General features: G+C 39.0%; 1 protein-coding gene across 1 annotated transcript in view; it reads right to left on the reverse strand.

The window, feature by feature from the left end:
• The window catches only part of EPHB1 (EPH receptor B1), a 202,800-nt gene that overhangs the window by 16,533 nt on the left and 167,559 nt on the right, over nucleotides 1–18,708 (reverse strand). The window contains exons 10-16 of the mRNA XM_072407625.1: nucleotides 16,478–16,600; nucleotides 15,180–15,427; nucleotides 12,883–13,098; nucleotides 9,806–9,955; nucleotides 6,013–6,206; nucleotides 4,895–5,050; nucleotides 1,901–2,959 (exon numbers count right to left, since the gene is read on the reverse strand). Of these exons, the coding sequence (XP_072263726.1) occupies nucleotides 2,851–2,959; nucleotides 4,895–5,050; nucleotides 6,013–6,206; nucleotides 9,806–9,955; nucleotides 12,883–13,098; nucleotides 15,180–15,427; nucleotides 16,478–16,600 (1,196 nt within the window). The 3' untranslated portion in view covers nucleotides 1,901–2,850. The remainder of the gene's footprint in view (nucleotides 1–1,900; nucleotides 2,960–4,894; nucleotides 5,051–6,012; nucleotides 6,207–9,805; nucleotides 9,956–12,882; nucleotides 13,099–15,179; nucleotides 15,428–16,477; nucleotides 16,601–18,708) is intronic.

Below are 18,708 nucleotides of genomic sequence, written 5' to 3' on the forward strand. Positions count from 1 at the left end.
TCATGCAGTGTTTTTTTGTAAGGCCAGGGACTGGTAATCTCCAGCCAGCCAGTCTACCTGCCCGACATGCTTTGCCTTAGCTGTTTATTTGTCGAGACGTGGAATTTGAAATATGAGTTGTCTGAGAAGACCGTGAGCAAATCCAGTACAAGGCAACAACAAAATAAATAAATAAAGACATGCGAATGCTAAGCTGGGATATTACTGTTGCTATAGAAATGGCGTGATGAAAGTGACAATTGAAAAGCATCTTGTACTTGATAGCGACAATGAAAGAGACAGAATTATCAGCATAAAAAGCAAAGACGAATAATAAAGATGAGATGGAGAAATGCACTACAAGAGACAGGGCCCATTAGAAAGTATGGCAAGCTGGCAAGTGTCAGCTTATTTATATTCTGTTAATGTAACACCGCATTGCTCTGTATTTGCACTTTTCTTTTAATTGGAGTCAATGTGTTCTACAATCACAATATAAAGTACAAAATAGTGAATTATCCACAGCATCTAAAAGTCTCCAGTAATGAAATAGCTAAAAAAAAAACAGTAAAAGCTGGTGAGTATCTTAAGAGCTACGTTGATAGAAAACGTTCTATTGACTGAAAAATAGCTGTTCTGTTTTTTTCATGGTCTCTGTCTCAGCACTTCATGCGACCGTTCTGATTAATGGAGAAGATATGTTCTGGGTATTTAACACAAAGCGACATACAAGGCCGATCACTTCACATTCTTGCTAAACCATGTTTAATTGGTAGTTTTGGCAAATAAAATATTTAAATGTTATGGTGATTGTATGTTGAATAGCAAGAAAAATACTAAGAGGGAAAGTCACAAAAAGGTCATATGTCGATTTTAAAAGCAGGAGTTCCTAGCTGGAGGTATCCATACTTCTTAGGAGGTACCTACCAATTCTTGTACATATAACACAGTGTCACGATCGGGGGAAAAATCAGTGGAGCCATAGACAGTAAGGTTAACCCTTCCCAAATTTATATTGGCTGAAGTGAGGCTTTAATAATCTCATTTTAGTGTACAGGACACTTATCAATTGCACCTGTAACACACAAATTATAAATTGTTATCATGTTACAAGTTGTACTGCAGTGTTTCTCAGCCAGGGTTCATCCAGAGGTTGTTAGGGGTTCCTTAAAACAATGAACAAATTGTGCCTCTCAGTAGGTAAGTTTCAGTGACACCAGTGATCTTTTTGGTTATCAGACGGGGGAAAATTCTTCCCATTAGCCAGCAATGTAAGAGACATTCTTTCTACTAATCACCACACTAATGTACTGTGAGCTATGGATATCGTAATTAAAAAAGGGATTCCATGAAGACCTGAAAGTTATTTTATGGGTTTCCCCAATGTGCAAAAGGTTGAAACAGGCTTTTCTACAGCAATTTTTTATTTAGGATAATGTCATGACAATTTGCTGTTTAAAATAATAGTATACAATTTTCTTCTGGAGCAATGGACCATTTGTTACTGCATTATATTCTTTAATACAGTGGTCACCAACCAATCTTCCGTTGCTCTGGCCCGTGCGCCCCCAGGCAGGGTCAGGAGAAGGACCCCGCTGGGGGGGGGCACACCGGCCAGGGCCACGAACCACGTCCCCCGTATGGGTCACAGGCTCTGAACACAACCCGCCCACTCCCCCATCACAGGCTCAGATCTCCCGCGCATGCACGGTCCGAAAACGGTAATTTAAGTGGTTCATGGGTCTGAAAACGTTGGTGACCACTGCTTTAATAGGTATGGCCCAGATCACTGTATACCTGAAAATATATGTGTATTTATAGTTTGTTGCACCCTGTGGAGAAGTCCTGATATATCCAAAATATGATCCCAAATGCAGCTTTAACATTTTTTAGCAAAACACTAACAAATACCTGTTCTCACCTCATAACATAGAAGATTTCGCTGCCAGAATAACTCCACAAATGTTAATTAGATGGTCTTGGGTTTACAAACGAGCCCAGAGTCCTTTAAGTTATTCCAGAATTATACCACACCAGCTTTAGCAGATGTCCTCATTGTCCCTATCCTTAAGCCGGTTCCTGGCATTGTCCAGCTTCCAAGACAAAGTCTGATATTATCCATATAAAGTTCCATGAGAAAGAGAACTCATCCTCTGTGTTTAATAGGCCTCAATCCCTCTATATACATAGAATCCACAGCTCTGGTATCTGTATTTTAATTTTTTGACATACAGGACACAAAGGTAGACACAATGTCAGGTAATCATCCTGATTTTTTTTTTTTATACTTTTCTTTGTTTTTTTTGTTTTTGCCAAAAAATGCAAGCAAAAAAAGAAGATAAATGTTTGTTCTTCCATACAAACTCATCTTCAATATGAAGACAATCAAAACAATAAAGAGAAGATGGAAGTGTGCAGTGGCCTTCCTCCTTGATGCAGCAACAGTGTCAGATATGAGGATACGTGTGACATCCATTCATGGGTGAAGCGGGCTTAATGCGGCACCCTCCATCCCTTTGCAGTAGTATGATGATGAAACTAAGCACCTTTTTTTAAGCCAATACCGCTGATGTTCAGAAGCTAAACCTTCTCAAGAGATGTCCAGCATTTATAAAACATCAGTTATCTGAAAACACAGTGTACATCCATCAATTGACATTTTTATTTATTTTTTTCAGATTTGCACTTCTCTACATATCAGAGACAGCATATTGGCCTTTATGTTCCTGATGGGTGGTCCACCATTGATCCGGAAGCGTTACTTCTTGAATAGCAAAGTTCATCTTCCCCCACTGCTCAAACCTTTCATATCTTCAACCTCTTCTCTTTCCCTCCCCCACCCTTGAGGGCTCCCTCACCCAGCCCAGAGTCTCATGCCATAGAGGTGGGTGATTGGCTCATTTGGACCCTCATGGACTGAATACAGTTCAGGATTTTTTTCTGATGTCCAGCTAGTGTAATTCCTATCCTCAGAAGGTCCCTAAAAGAAAGACAGACAGAACAATATTTAGAAATACTAGATAAATAGACATATTCTTTACTATAATACATAGCAAACTATTTAATATTTTTTATGAAATATACAAAGGAGCAATGAAAGTCCTTCTGCTATCTCTTGTGTTAGTATGGTTTCAGATATTATATTTGCTGCTTTTATAAAGCCAACTGTTAAAATGTATTAGATAAATCAGTGACTATGCTAGAATAGGGAATATTCACACTCCTGCATATGCAAAAAGTAGAAACATTAAGCAGTAGTTGTAAAATACATACATAAATGTAGACTTGGGGAACATACATAGCCAAGAAAGCCTTGTGTCACGCTTACCTTCTTGTTAAAATTGCCGGCACCTCTCTCATGTGCAAGTGGGCAGTTCTGACCCCAAGCACACCTGCTCTTCTAAGTGCCATCAGCATTTTCACTCCCACTGGCCAACCAGGAGATAGCCTCTTAATAGCCCCTGGCTATATAACTGGCTCAGACACAGTGCTTAGCATTTAAGCAACGTGTCTCCGCTACTGCCAGGCCCTCTAGTGCTGCTAGTGTTCCCACTCAGCTGTCACCCTGATTGTGTGTTTTACAACCCAGCTCCTGTTGTAACCTCTTGTAGTTCAGGCTTCTGTTCCCCTGGCTGTTCCCTTGTGTATTACTTGTATTGCTGTCACCTGTGTCTCCAGAGTCTTCAGTGGCCCCCGTGTCACTTGTTGCTCCAGTGTCTTCCTTTGTCTTCAGTGGCCCCCATGTCACCTGTGCCTCCAGTGTCTCCTTTGTTCCCCTGTGTCTTCAGTGATCCCTGTGTTACCGGTGTCTATTTCTGGTATTTGTTCTAACTTGTTTGCCGCCTGCCTTGAACTAGTACTCTTGTTCACTGATTCAGTACCACACATTGTTCTGCTCACCCTGGTGTGTGCAAGGATCACAACCTGGCAGCAGTCTGCAGCACAACATCCTCACCTGCGGAGGCCCTGAAGATAACCAGACTGCTTCTTAGATTCTGCACCTTGGCCCGTCTTAGGGCTCAAACCACCATTGAGCAAGCGATAGTGTCCCCTACAGGTTATGTCTTTCCAAGTGTGACACCTTGCATTTTAGGAACTGATTGCTGTGTATTAAAAAAAGGGCACCACATAAACTGTGCCATGGTGCTGACTTGATTGAAGAACGTGATAAATGGTTACTATTTCTAAAGGATTAGGTTTATTGTGACGATTTTCATATCTTTTAGAATCAGCCCTCTTTGTGACCCTTGGAATTTAGATCACATGGTATCTTAGATATGTTGAATAGGTGAAGGTCCCACTCTGATGGATGTTTGAATTGTGATGTATCTCTATTCAGAGACAGCAGCACAATTGGCCTGGAAACCCAGTGACTTATTTCCCCCTGCTCAGTCGTCACTTGATAACAGTTACCTTCACCTTTACACTATTTATAATCTGGCACTATGCATTTTAGCTTACAGTGCCATTTTGGTGGCAACTTAACTCAAACATCGAGGGAAAGGGATACTGCTGACTGCTGCCATAATCTCCTGCACAGTCTATTTGCTGTTCATTCTTGACTGGAGATAAAGAGAGTGACATGGGTTTTCTTGGTAGTGCAGGGAATCAAAAAGGCAGAAAGCTAGAACTAACAAGTGTCTTCAAAATTTGACTAGAATTAAAGTTGCATACATCCCCCATGTAAGCAGGGCTGTTAGATTCGACTCTTACCCCACTTTGGGGTATAGGAGTTCCCAGCAAATGGAACAAACAAAATGAAGAACTAATGTTTTCCTTACATCACTAAAAGATATAATAATGGATTTGTAAGTATTTATGTATGAGTTGTAAAGTATTAAGAACATTCAAGAAAATAAATCACAATCATTATTCATATTATCAGCCTAAGTCCACCTGATAGATGCATACGTACTCTGGAGTCATCTGGGCAACAAGCTGCAATGAGGTGAAACCGGAGCTCAGGAAGTTATCTCTGTACTGTCCCATTTTGATAGCGCTCAACCAGTCATCTACTGAGGTAAAGGCTGTGAAGTCCGGGATGGAGCGATCAAGCAGTGGCTGGGAAGGCCTGTAAAAGTATAAAAGTATACCATTAGCCTTTTGTGGTGCACAGTATATTACGAGTTGTAAGTAGACAGTGGTACACACATGCCTGCAAAAACAATACACACGTCAGTGTTTATGTACTAAAAAAAAAAAGAACAATAATTTGTAGAACAGCTCACTTCATTAAATTGAACCTAAAATTGGATTGCCTCTTGTCCATGGTTGACAGGTGACACTGCAGGGATAGAAAAGGACTACAAGAGACCAGTGATGAAAGATAGCTGAAGGAGCAGTATGGAATTCTTGAAATGTGATAAAAGCTTAAGGTGGCATATTCAGTATTAAGAGGGGTTCCTAAAAGATGGGTTATCAGAGGGTGCAGCCAGACTAATAAAGGGGACAGAAGGTGCCCTAAGGCTGGTTGCATGAGTTATGGCTGTATAAGGGGATGGTCAGTAATGTGATTGAGAGGAAGAAGGTGTACAGAGAAGCTCTTTATTACTAGATAATTGATTGTAATTTGTGTAATATGTGTATATATACAATGTATATATTGTTCATAGATCAGGCATTTTGGGCAGATTGCTTTGATGTAGTGTAAGCAATGTTGATAACCTGGTTGATGCTTTCCTAAGAAAAGAAAAGGTGTTAGCTGATTTTGTGGGTCTAAAACTCATAAAGAATTGATGTAACAGAAACCTTGGGAGTGGTACAAGAAAGATAAAGTCATAGCACGGGTATTATACACATGGCAGGCAAAGGGTTAAAAAAGAAGCCAAGTGCATGAATGAGCCTGTGCATCTTTATTTGGCAGTGATGGTTTATCACACCTAGTACCTACTATCCAAACACAACATAATATTATGGAATACCAAAACAACAAGCTCAAATGTATTCTGTGCAATCATTAAAAACCAAAATGCCTGTCTTCTTCCAAATGTGTTTCATCTACGGACAGCAGACCAATGATCAGGCCAGACTCACACAGCAGGGATGGTGGCCACTGTTTTGAGGCTGGCGGGATTCCGGATCATCTTGTCCAGAGTATTGACAATGTCCCCAAAGCGCGGCCGGCTGTTTCGATCCTTCTGCCAACAGTCCAGCATGAGCTGGTGAAGGGCTGCTGGACAGTCCATGGGGGGTGGCAAACGATAATCCTGCTCGATGGCATTGATGACCTGTGAAAAGAGGAAGAATCGATGAGGACACAGCTCTTCCGTTTATGGCCATAAAACTGAAGAACAGAAGAGCCAATGGCTAAACAGAGAACCATAAAACAGGCATAAAAATTAGGAGAACAAATGTTGCATATATTATGTCTATCTACCAGCTCTGTGTTCACAGAGGAGATGGTAAAATGCTAACAAACTCTTTACTGCACAACTTCATAAATGTAAAGTAAAACTCCAGCTAAAACATGTTTTTGAAAAAGTAAGGAAGTTTTTTTGGTGCTCTGTGTCTCAAATTGGGAGATTTAATCTTACCATTTCGCATTGTAACCAATGTCACAGAGAGGGATAATAGGGTGACATCCAACATGTTACCAAAAAGAAGTAGAGAGACACTTCAGCAATGAGGACAACTGGCAGAAGTGGCAACTGTTAAGGAATTCCTCCCATTCTGAGGTGACTCGCCTTGACTTTCATGTGAGTGAAGTGTAATGACATTATGGTGGTGCCCTGTACAGTGGTGATGTAATGTGGGAGAGGTGTAATGACATCATGGTAATGCTTTGGAACAGTGGTAAACGTGGTTAAGTATGATAACATCACGGCAGTGCCCTGGCACAGTGTTGATATAATTGTGGGTGAAGTATAATGACATTATGGCAGGCTCCTGGCACAGTGTTAATATAATTATGAAGAGGTGTAATGACATCATGGCGGTGCGCTGGTACGATGGTGATGTAAACACATGTGAGGTATAATGATATCATGACATGTTCACGTCACCTCTTTTAGGTAAATAAAAAGTCTTGTAATGTTTGCTTAAAGCATGAGATACTTGCAGGCTCCGTGAAAACCATTTTATGGGCCAATGGTTGTCTCCTAATCCTGCCGATGTATAACAAAAGCATATGCTTTGTAACATTTAAACAGCACATACCCTCTAGTGGAGTCTCATTGAGTGGTAACACCTTAAGCATAGATGTAGAGGGCACACAGCTTTCCCTCTATAGGGGTGAATTCCCTGCCAGGCTGCAAGACAGGCTTTAGGAGTCTGGCTGGCATTCACTATCTGCTTTAATACACAATTTCAAAAAAGGTTTCATTCGTAGCCGTTCTTCTTTAAAGATCCAGAAAACCTTTACAAATCTATAATTACAAATACATAATCCAACTTGTAATACACATTTAGTGGCCTTTTACATTTGCTGTTGGTTATTTACAATACGACACTTAGTCCTGCAGCGGCTTTTGTCTTGCACACTGTAGCAAGGTCGCAGTGTAGTCTACTTCTTCAGCACGAAGCACATTTGCTTTAATTGCTCTGTAGCATGACAGTCTCCCGCTCCCCTCCTGTGTGATTACAGTGGTTTGGAGAGTGAGGGCAGTCGGAGAGCTGGGGCTGCAGCAGGTTAATCAAAGGCACACACTGTTCAGAGCATTGTTCTGCTCTCGCCTTCATTATATCCGCCGCTCACTGCATTACTGTAAGAGCTGAGCATCTCCACCAGCCTGACATGTTCAAAGCTTCTTCAAGTCCAATTACTTCCCAGTGCACTGGCTGCACTTTCCAATTTTCTTGCTTTATGTGGATTCTTTTCTTCTTTTTCAGCCTGATCCATCTGACACAGCAGTAGTTTTCAGTGCTCACCCACCAGCCAGCCCTCCCTCTCACTCTCTCATGCTTTGATTTCTGCAGTATTTCAACGGAGCGCTAAAAAAGTACAAGTCCCCTGCTCTGTGTCTAGTATAAATGGTGTCTTTCTACACTGTCAGATCCGTCCTGTGTGTCAGGACGATCCTGGTAAGAATGATTCCCATATACCTGGCTCTTGTGATGAACAGTCTTAGTGTGTGATTAAAAGATAATGGCGTGTGACCAGTAAGCATTTGTGTTGTAAAATTAGGTCCAATGGACGCAAACAGCAGATTTTCCATATTTGCTATTTGTGATCTTGTTCTCTGTAGAATTTAAAGTCTCTTTATATTATACCACTGACCCTTCTATCTCCATGCAACCACAAGTTCCAGCAGACCCACCCTGCATACTGATATATGGACTAGATGTGGTCCCTGGTGCTGACAAATGCATTTCACTAAGAAATACAGCAAATACTTTATTAAATGCATTCAGGTTTACAAACACAGTTTGTTTCACAGCTATACAACTTTTTTCTAACATGAATTCTATGTTTCCCTTTTCCGTTCACTCAATGCAGGAAAAAAGTCAAGTTTAATTGTATTCACTCAATGCCTCTACCTATATATCATGCCCCTGGAGGCAATACATCTAGTAAATTGCAAATATAGCTGTAATAGTGAGTTGGTTGTCAGGAACTTTGCCATATGACGAATCTCTTATTGACAGCACTCCACCATGGGAGACATAAAGGAATTCTGGCCAATCAAAGTCCACATGCGACTGCAGTATTTTTTTTTTTTTTAAAACAACAAAATAGTGGTCTTCTGCAGTGGAAATATACAATGGCAAAGCTTTACACATAAATAAACATCTTTTATTAACAGCTATGGCATTAGCTGAAAATATTGTAAATTTTTTGTAAAACACGGATACTTCTACTTGGCATTCAAGGTTTCAGAGCATATTACCCAATCAAAATGTGCTTCTTAGTAAAAAGAAAATGAAAAGGCCAGAATACATTAATTGATTAAAACATTTTGATGGCACAATTGACTAAGGAACTAAAGTGCAAGCTAATACTGCAGGGAATTTTAAAAGAAAAAGGTGAACCATCATATCACACAGCCAGGAACATGTTACACAGTTGATCTTTGCCAGCTACAGGATTGCTGGACATGGAGAGAAACTTTTTTTTAGATTATAAGCTCTTCTGGGCAGGGTCCTCTTCCTTCTCCTGTGTCACTGTCTGTGTCTGTCTGTCATTTGCAACCCCTAATTTATGTACAGCACTGCCTAATAGATTGGCGCTATATAAATATAGTTTAAAAATAAAATAATATTACTCATGTATTTCCATAACTTTGCTCCATTGGTGGTCAGACTAGTAAGGCGTTGCTCCCTCCCTGGTGAGGAACATTAGCATGGTTTTCTCAGTGTTAAAGCCTAGTCCTACTGCTTCAGTCAAAAAAAGAGTAATATGATTAGTGCTGAAGCACTATTTCATGTTTTACTCAGATATTACACTTACTTTGAGCTGGTTAAAGATTTAGGGTGGATTTTTATGTTAAGGTTATTGTTTTGTATGTTTCTAATATGGTCAAAGCTTTCAATAAAACGTTCACAAAGAAAAAAAAAGTGCAACCCACTGATTGTTTCTAATAAGCACATACTTGATAGAATAAAATGCAACCCCTAGAAACCAATTAGTATAAGTTGCTGGAAAATTCCCCCAATTTCAGGAATTCCTGGAAGCCACTGAAACCTGGAAATAAGGTGTAAAACCTATGAGGAATTAGACTACATTGGGAGATGTGGGAGATTGTAGGATGCTATGGCCGGGGCATTGGTGAATTCAAAAATGTACATACATGTTAATGGCAATCACTCTTTTGTGGGCAACAAAAATAACAAAGCAATAAAGATAACAAAGGCTTTAATAAGTGAAAATCAGAAAAAATGGCTTTCTTACATCCTGATTGGACATGTCCCAGTATGGCCGCTCTCCAAATGACATCACTTCCCACATGACAATACCATAACTCCAGACGTCACTGGCTGAAGTGAATTTGCGATAAGCGATAGCCTCTGGTGCTGTCCATCTTACTGGGATCTTACCTCCCTGAAAAAAAAAAAAACAATTATGTTAATGCTGATTTGTCTAAGCATTAAGATATCATTAGTTTCAGTACATCTTTTACAAAAACTTTTATTAAACAGGGTTGAGTAAGGAAGCGTTTTTTATTGCTGTTTGTGCCCTCACCCAGGTAGATTACCCCCTTTTAAATTTCTCATCAGTGGTCCCTGGAACATAAAATAATGGGAAAATTAAACTATTACAGTTGTCAGTGGAACAAGAGGTGAGGGAAAGCCAGTTCTGGTAAGTGGGGATTCTCACTTTACCCTCACTTCTTGATGTACCAGTGAAACAGAAAGTGAGGGGAAACCTGTCAAATGGAGGACAAAAAGGAAAACCTGGTATTGATGGTGATTGTTTATATTACCTTTGGTGGTCCATGGAGAACAACTGCTGTACATTATCACATATCACTAAAACAATAAACAATTGTAATAAATTGACAATTTCCCCAGAACAACATGTATCTGTACGAATGAACATTTAATTCTCTAGCAGCTGTTCTGAAGTCCAGGATCATTACAAAACCTAATTGTGAGATAAGGTTGAGTATTTTTTTATGATCCTGAATGCACAATGTGGACATTGTATGCATTAACATCATAATAGGTACAGTCAGGGCTACAACAATACATATGTCAACACTAGGAAGGACACAGTGGACTGCCGTATAGAACGAGTGTTCATTATGCTGCAGAATTCAACAATTCCTGTTCCTTCTTCGGAAAGGGACTGTATCTCAAAGCTCAAGGTGGCAGCTCCCGGCACTAAGCAAGTCTATTAATATTGCTGCTTATTTCAAGGGCAAAGGAAAGCTTGACTCAAAGAAATGCATTTAATCTAGTGTGATAAAGACATCTTATTCAGGACCTCACCACATCCACCCAGCAATGATTTCTCCGTAGCATCTGACTAACATAAACTGAAAAGTGCTTTATTCACTCATCACTTCTGAGAAATAAGCTATGCATTATGGATGGGATTTAGATGGGATTATAGGACGCTAAAAAAAAAAATGTGAAAGAGTAGGGGTAAAAAGGAAGCAACAAGAGGATCTGTAAGGCTGACCAGATGTGAGCCGAGCCCAGAGACAAATCAGTTTCATTTAAACACTTATCTCTATTATGTTTGTTGAGCAGAGATTTGCCATTATCCGGTGTAAGAGAAGGTATGTGCGGCTTTGTTCTTTTATTTAACAAAGATTTATTCTTAAAGCACCGGCTCCTGAATTTTATGACTATTTATCTGAATAAAAGGTCTTGTGGATTAACCCTCCCCTTACTAAGAGATTTTATTTCTACTATAAAATTTAGAATGGAGAGACTGTGCATTTTCAATCAATGGTATACTGGATTCCATTGCTAAGTGCGCTCATGTGCTACTTGCAGTCTGCGGTGCCGCATTGGTTTGTGTTTGGAATTACTGCAAAACCAAGCTGTGAGCGAATAAACACTTGACAAGCTTCATACTGTCCCACAGATCATCCAGGAACTGTACCAGTATCAGACAAATGTGTTCTTTGCTGTGTTTTTCTTCACATAGCGAGTTCATATAATGTAATGCAGGGAACACAGTGTACCTGCTGACGGATTCTGTTTTGCCATCAGAAACAGTTGAACTGCACTAGCATTCTCCACTCCTTTTGTTGCTAAATAAGAATCTTGGAACCCTTGTTTGTAATGTAGGTAAAATATCCTCAAACACACCTACTTTAGACTCTGTCTCCCAAAATTTTGTGACAGGGTATTAGCCCTAATCCCTCTCTACATTGGGAGTCTAAAATTGGTGGATGATTCACCAAGACAAGAGAGAAAAGATAACTCTAACTACTTCTACAAATGCCCAATAGTGCTGACTACTACAAATTATAGGAACAATGAACATGTTGCTCAAATAAGATGTTTTCTAATATGTAAAATATGCCATGTTTCCCGACTGTAAGAGTGTCATTATATTGGTTTCAGCTGATGTGAAGACCTGGAAACTTAAATATTAAGTTCATATTCTTTTAAAAAATATATATTAAGGGTTTAACAAAAATATATGTGTATTTGATGTATTTTATACACGTTAGAATCCGGAAGAAACCTGTTAAAGTCTCTAAGTGTAGGCATCTAAAAGACCTAAGATTGTTGTTGGGATCCACCATCTTGGATGTGATATCTACAGCCCCAGAATACCATGAGATGTCATTTAATGGACATTTTCTAGTACTCCACTTGACTCCTCTCCCAACAGCTAAATAAAACATTACGTAGGGAGGTAAGGGTAGGGAAGTAGGTGCTGGACCAGCACAGAGATTAAGAACAAACTCCCATACGAAGAAGAGGTCTGTGACATCCAAATTGGGAGAAGGCTAGGGAACTGAGTAGTTTCATTTTATAGCATGTTTCACACTGCATGTGAATAAAAAAATATTGGTATGTTGAAATATGGAAAGGAAAAACTAAATAAAAGCTTTTAAGATACTTCATATTTTATGCTTTTGCCTTTAAATTAACTTTTTAAAAGGGCCCCTTTAAAGTTTTTCTAAAACCAAAACTTTTTTGTATTGGGCAGAGTGGTGACTGGTTAGGACACCCCTGTTGTATTTCTTGCTGCTATGACTCCACCATGGAAGTACACAGTAGGAAGAAGTCCAACGTTTTCCAATGAACACTTGTCAGCTGACTGTGTAGAGCTTTCCTGCCCATTTCACAACTTACCTCTAACTTTATTTCATGTCTACAGGAAAATATTGGCAATGAGACACAAAATTCTCAGGGGTTTTAAATGGTCTCTAGTAGTTTTGGTTTGGTAGACTAGCCACTTAAGTTACCAAGAGATACAAGAAATCACTTGATGGCTCAACTTGATGGACTAACCCTTTACATAAACCTAGCAATGTTCACCAGAAACACAGATTATCTTACCAAGGAGCTGGTGTATGTTGGATCTGATGTATCATCCTGCAGATAGCGAGAGAGCCCAAAGTCAGACACCTTGCACACCAGGTTGCTATTCACTAGGATGTTCCTGGCTGCCAGGTCTCTGTGCACATAATTCATTTCCGATAGATACTTCATGCCAGCTGCAATACCTCGGAGCATTCCCACCAACTGGATCACTGTAAACTGCCCATCGTTTTGCTAAACAAGATTAAAAAAAAAAGAAATAAATAACCATCTACCTTAAATAATTAGCATTAAAAGAACAACCTAACCTTCTTTTTTAATAAAACACAGAACAGTACGATTAAAATTTTTTATAAGTGAAATAACTTTATCTACCCTATATAAAAGTTTTGTAATCCCAGGCCTGAAAATCCTTGTTCAGGTATAACCTTTGTTTCTGCACTATAAAACACCAAGGACTTTATATTCCGAGCATTGAGCTAATAAACAGGCTAAGCACACAGAAGCTGCTATAGTACAGCTGTGCACAAAATACAATAAGCCAAGCTCACTCTGTTCACTGTCAGGCATGAGGGAGAGTTAGGACAAGGTGAGCTGTAATATGAATAATTCAGAAAAAAAAAGAAATAATGCAGATCATTAGCAAAATAAAGATAACGTTCTTATAGGCCATGGGCACACAGAGTTGTTTTGTTCTCCATCTCTCTACCACATGTTTTTTTTAGAAAAACAGATGAGAGACCATAGGCTGTATAGCATATTGTAAATTACATTAAATGGACACTTGCTGCTGCAATAGATAAGGTAAAAAAATGTAAGGTGCTTTTTTGATGCTTTTTTTTAAAAAAAATGAAATCATACAAAATAAAATGTTGTCTATTCTCCAAAAAGAAGTGGTGGGATGGTGGTGTGAACCAGCTTTAAATACCAATGTACAAATTTATGAGTTAAGTTTGATCACATCCTGATGCATTTTACCTACAGGTGACTTCTTCCTGATTTGATTTGCTGCAAGTGGGTTTTTCCTCCTGTCCTCAGAGGTCCTAACAAGTGGTTTGCTTATCATATCTTAGAATGTTGCTGTATCTCTATTTATTAGATGAAAACTAGCCTAACCCAGACACCAGTGCTAACATTTTTATAAACTTAGCTTAGATTAGGACCACGTTAGAACAAGTGGCCTGCTTGTGCCACATACACATGTCTGTAGTAGTGGTAAGAACCTAGTGGTAATGTGTTCATGATGTTTATTTTTTTGCAATAGGGATATTCCTGCAGCAGAATCGCTTTAAAATGTCAAAAAAAAAAACCTTAGCCTCGAGGAAAAACATGACAACATAAATAAAAAATACTGACAGAAACACAACTAGGTAGAGAACAGGTGAGACTCCCCCGACACACACAGGCTCCTATGTATTCTGTACAGGTACATTGCTATCCAGGCTCTGCTCCATTCTATGTTATGCTCCTTCTAAGACACAGGAAGCCCCCGAGGACTGGATCCTATAACCTACTTTCAGGAGGAACCAAGGCTCCAATTAATGTCCCTATTTTTATCTGGAGGCTGAAATTAGATTTTTTTAGGTCATCTGCAGCCAGCATTTGGCTGGTACTTAATCTTCACAATCATTCTGCCGTGTCTCCAGACAACTTCATCAATATAGGACAAGCATGCATATTGTACGTATATCACTGTGTGTGTCTGAGCACAGCCATTTAATATAAGAAGAAAATATGAAAAAGCATAGCTCCTCTTATTTTGTAGTAGGTAGACTGTGGCACGTATCTGTTCAGTGTAACAGAATCAAACATATATTTTGCATGTATTAAGATACTGCACTCATCATAAAAAAGTCATATTTACTAGTAAACAAAGACTTCAACATGGTATAAAATCTACCCATTCTGTGTGTTCTTACTGCAGCAAGATAGATGGACCAAGGGTTTGGCTATGCAAGATACAATGAAACCTCCTCAATAGCTTACTGGTGTTATAGTACAGGCCAAAGCAAGACAGTGATGCACCATATGCAAGCAAGATTCATATGCTAGCCTAAAACGCATTGATGTGCAAAACACAGTAACCTACAACAAGCAATCAGATTTCAGTTTACATAAGTCAAAATAATTAAAAGTGAAGGTAATGTTTTGCCAGAACTGAATATTGCCAATCAAGCCATATCAACAAATTATTCAGCACGATACCATAATCCTGCAAATGTAAAGTTTGAATAATATACATATAAATATATATACGTATGTATATTGTTCTTTTGTATTCATTTTATATACAAAAACACTGAGGAATGGCTTACCCGCAGAAAGGAGTCCAGTGCACCATTTTCCATGAACTCAGTAATGATCATTACAGGCCGGCTCTTGGTCACCACCCCTTCCAATCGGATGATATTGGGATGATCAAATTGGCCCATAATACTTGCTTCACTAAGGAAATCCCTTCTTTGCTTTTCAGAATATCCAGCTTTAAGGGTTTTTATAGCAACATAGATTTCCCTCTTCCCAGGGAGCTTTAGACGACCCTTGTAAACCTCCCCAAACTCTCCTGTGGGACAGAAACAAGAATGTCATTCTGCACTAATGTACATGAGGCCTATGCGAATTGAAAGTATTGCCACAGATCAAATTCCTTCTACTTATACATATTTCATGGTCTCACATGCTGACAATGAATTCCACTTTATTTACATCTCATTTTCTTTGGCTACTAACTATATAATTATTTTCAATTATAATATACTGTATGTGTATACTCACATCTGTAAGGTATGTATCTATGTATCAACTGTATGTGCAAACATATTGCAAAGTATAAGTGAACATACAGACTAAAATAGTATAAGGCAGCAATGAATTGCTAAAATGGTGCTCAATCCCCCCTTCTCTACTGAAAATAGTTGTTTAGACATTTTTACCAACTATAGACCTAAAAAAATAATCCAGCTCTTTGTATTATAATGTTTAATACACCATAAAATAAATTTTGTAGTGCTTTTGAATTGTTTTTATTTATTATGTTTAGGATACAAAATATGTATTTTGTTTGACTTTTATGTTTTTTAAGTTAGAGATGGGTTGTCAACACAGGAAGGGCAGTGGGGGCTTTTTTTTGGACAGCACAGCATGCCCCAAGCACAAAGTGTCACAGAATCACTGACTTTTGCATTTTAAAAGGTTTACTTGAAACATATTTTATATAAAAAATAGAAAATAAATTACCAACAACCTAGTTTGGCCTATCTATGTCAATTACTTTAGATATCAATTTAAACTGTCCGGGCATTCTGTATCGAAGAAGTTGCATTTTTTTTTATTAGCATATACACTATATAGAGATGTAAAGAAGAACATTTTCCAGACACAATAGTTGAGAGACATCAAAGTAAAGACCCTGCTTCATGACCCCAGGTGCCTTCTGCACATACGAGTGCAGAACAAACAGTATGCTGCCTCAATTTATTGTCTTTCATGTACATATTAGTAGAAATGGCTGATATCACAGCAATTGTCCATACAACACACTGCAAACACTGCCCTAGGCGGCAGGAATTGAAAAAAATGTTGCATGGGTGTTTGTGGAAAAGTTAATACCCACCTGCCCCAATAACTTCTTCAATTTTCACAAAAGAGACATCAATCTCCTTAGCAAATTCTCTCACAGCTTCATTGGGATCTTCATATGTAAAGGGGTCGATGTAAATCTTCATTCCTGGGGAGCCTGAAAACAACAGAACATAGACAACTTAGCTGAATGCTGTTTGGATATTAGATCTCTATTAAACCACAACAAAAATGTAAATGTACAGTTTTTGATTATCTTTATCAGCTATCCAAAGGAAATAGTTGTAAACCTAAATTTTACTGAGTTCTGCCAAGGTTTTTAATGCTGGATGGGTGCTAAGCTAAGGTGCTTACTGCAGAGTCTAATAGGGATCTGTGGAGTCTAAGCACAATATTCTGACACTGGACACTGGAAATCTTACCATGCACAAAGTAATATGAAAATGTTCCTGCGTAATTAAATCACTGTGTGTACATCACCATTATACGAAGACCTGATGTACAGTGGTCCCTAAACCTAAACGTGCTATAAGAGTCGGGCAATTTGATAATGAAATTAGAACATGTAAGAGTGTTATGTGTGTGGTATCCATTCCTATGTTTTATGAAAAAAAGAAGGAAGCAATGGATAGTAAGATTTGAATGGGTTTTGGGCACATAGGTATTTACAATATCTTAAACAGCAATAATCAGGCTTTATATCTTTGTAGCTGCAAGTATTGTGGAATAATTCATTCTCAAAGTTCATAAACAAGTCACTGAAATCTTATCTTGTCTACTATTGCTTTTTCTGGCAGCATGGACCTATATTACATTTTAAGTTATCTTTTCTCTGTACACCTCCTCTCTCGGTAGTCTCATCTCCTCCTTTGGTTTACAGTACCATCTGTATGCTGATGACACTCAAATCTATCTGTCCGCCCCTGACCTGTCTCCCTCAGTCCTGGATAAGGTCTCATGCTGCCTGTCAGCCATCTCATCATGGATGTCTGACCGATTCCTGAAACTCAACCAGGATAAAACAGAACTCCTCATCATTCCCCCCTCAAATTCCAAATCCCCCCCTGACATATATCTAACAGTTAACAACACTGTTATTCCTTACTCCCATCAGGGACGTTGTCTTGGTGTCACCTTTGACTCAGCCCTCTCATTTATCCCCCATATTCAGAACATTTCCAGGTCCTGTCACTTTCACCTACGCAACATCGCCAAAATCTGCCCCTACCTGTCCCCTGAGACCACCAAACTCCTTGTACATGCTCTTATCATCTCTCGTCTGGACTACTGTAACATCCTCCTCTCTGGTATTCCACTAACCTGACTCTCTCCTCTACAATCTATCATGAATGCTGCAGCCAGACTCATCCATCCTTCCCTCCGCTCCTCTTCCGCTGTATCTATTTGTAGTTCCCTTCATTGACTTCCAATTCACCTTAGAATCAAATTTAAGCTCCTGTGCTTTGCCTTTAAATCCCTACACAGTTATTGTCCCACTTACCTTTCTGACCTGATAGAAAAATACTCCCCCAGCCGCTCTCTCTGCTCCTCCAATGACCTACTAATGACTTTCTCACTCATAACCTCATCACACGCACGGCTCCAAGATTTTTCTAGAGCTGCCATAACTCTCTGGAATGGGCTTCCTCATTTTTCTCAGCTTTCTCCTACTTTCTTCTAATGTAAAAGAGCACTCAAAACCCATTTTTCACACTTCCCCACCCATCTTCTTCTGTCTGTTGAAACCATCACTACTTCCCACCACTACATATCTCCCATCCTATTGTGTGATACTTCCTCCACTTCTTAGATTGTAAGCTCCTTGAGTTAGGGTCCTCTCCTCCCGTGTGGCTGTCTGTATTAGTCTGTCATTTGCAACCCCTATTTAATGTACAGCGGTGCGTAATATGTTGGTGCTATATAAATCCTGTTTATTATTAATAATATTAATAATAATAATAAAAATACCTACAGCTACAAAGGATAGTGAGTGCTTGTTTTAAAACCAATGTATTGTTTGTTAATATGTATCAAATTTAATGTCCATACCTTGACCAGTTTTATTGTTAGGGGAAATGAAGATGAGGTCTGCGTAAGCACACAGTTTAGATTAGTTACTATTAGATCTCCTGGTCTTGATGTTTCATAAATTATTAGGAAACACGCTTACAGGGATGCCTAGACCTTAGTGTGTGGATTACACATAATATTTATTGAATTTTTGTAATAAATAGTTAAAACACAGGTCCTCCACTTTGCTAGCTT

The sequence above is a fragment of the Pyxicephalus adspersus genome, chromosome 4 (genome assembly GCF_032062135.1).
Source record: "Pyxicephalus adspersus chromosome 4, UCB_Pads_2.0, whole genome shotgun sequence".
NCBI classification, from domain to species: domain Eukaryota; kingdom Metazoa; phylum Chordata; class Amphibia; order Anura; family Pyxicephalidae; genus Pyxicephalus; species Pyxicephalus adspersus.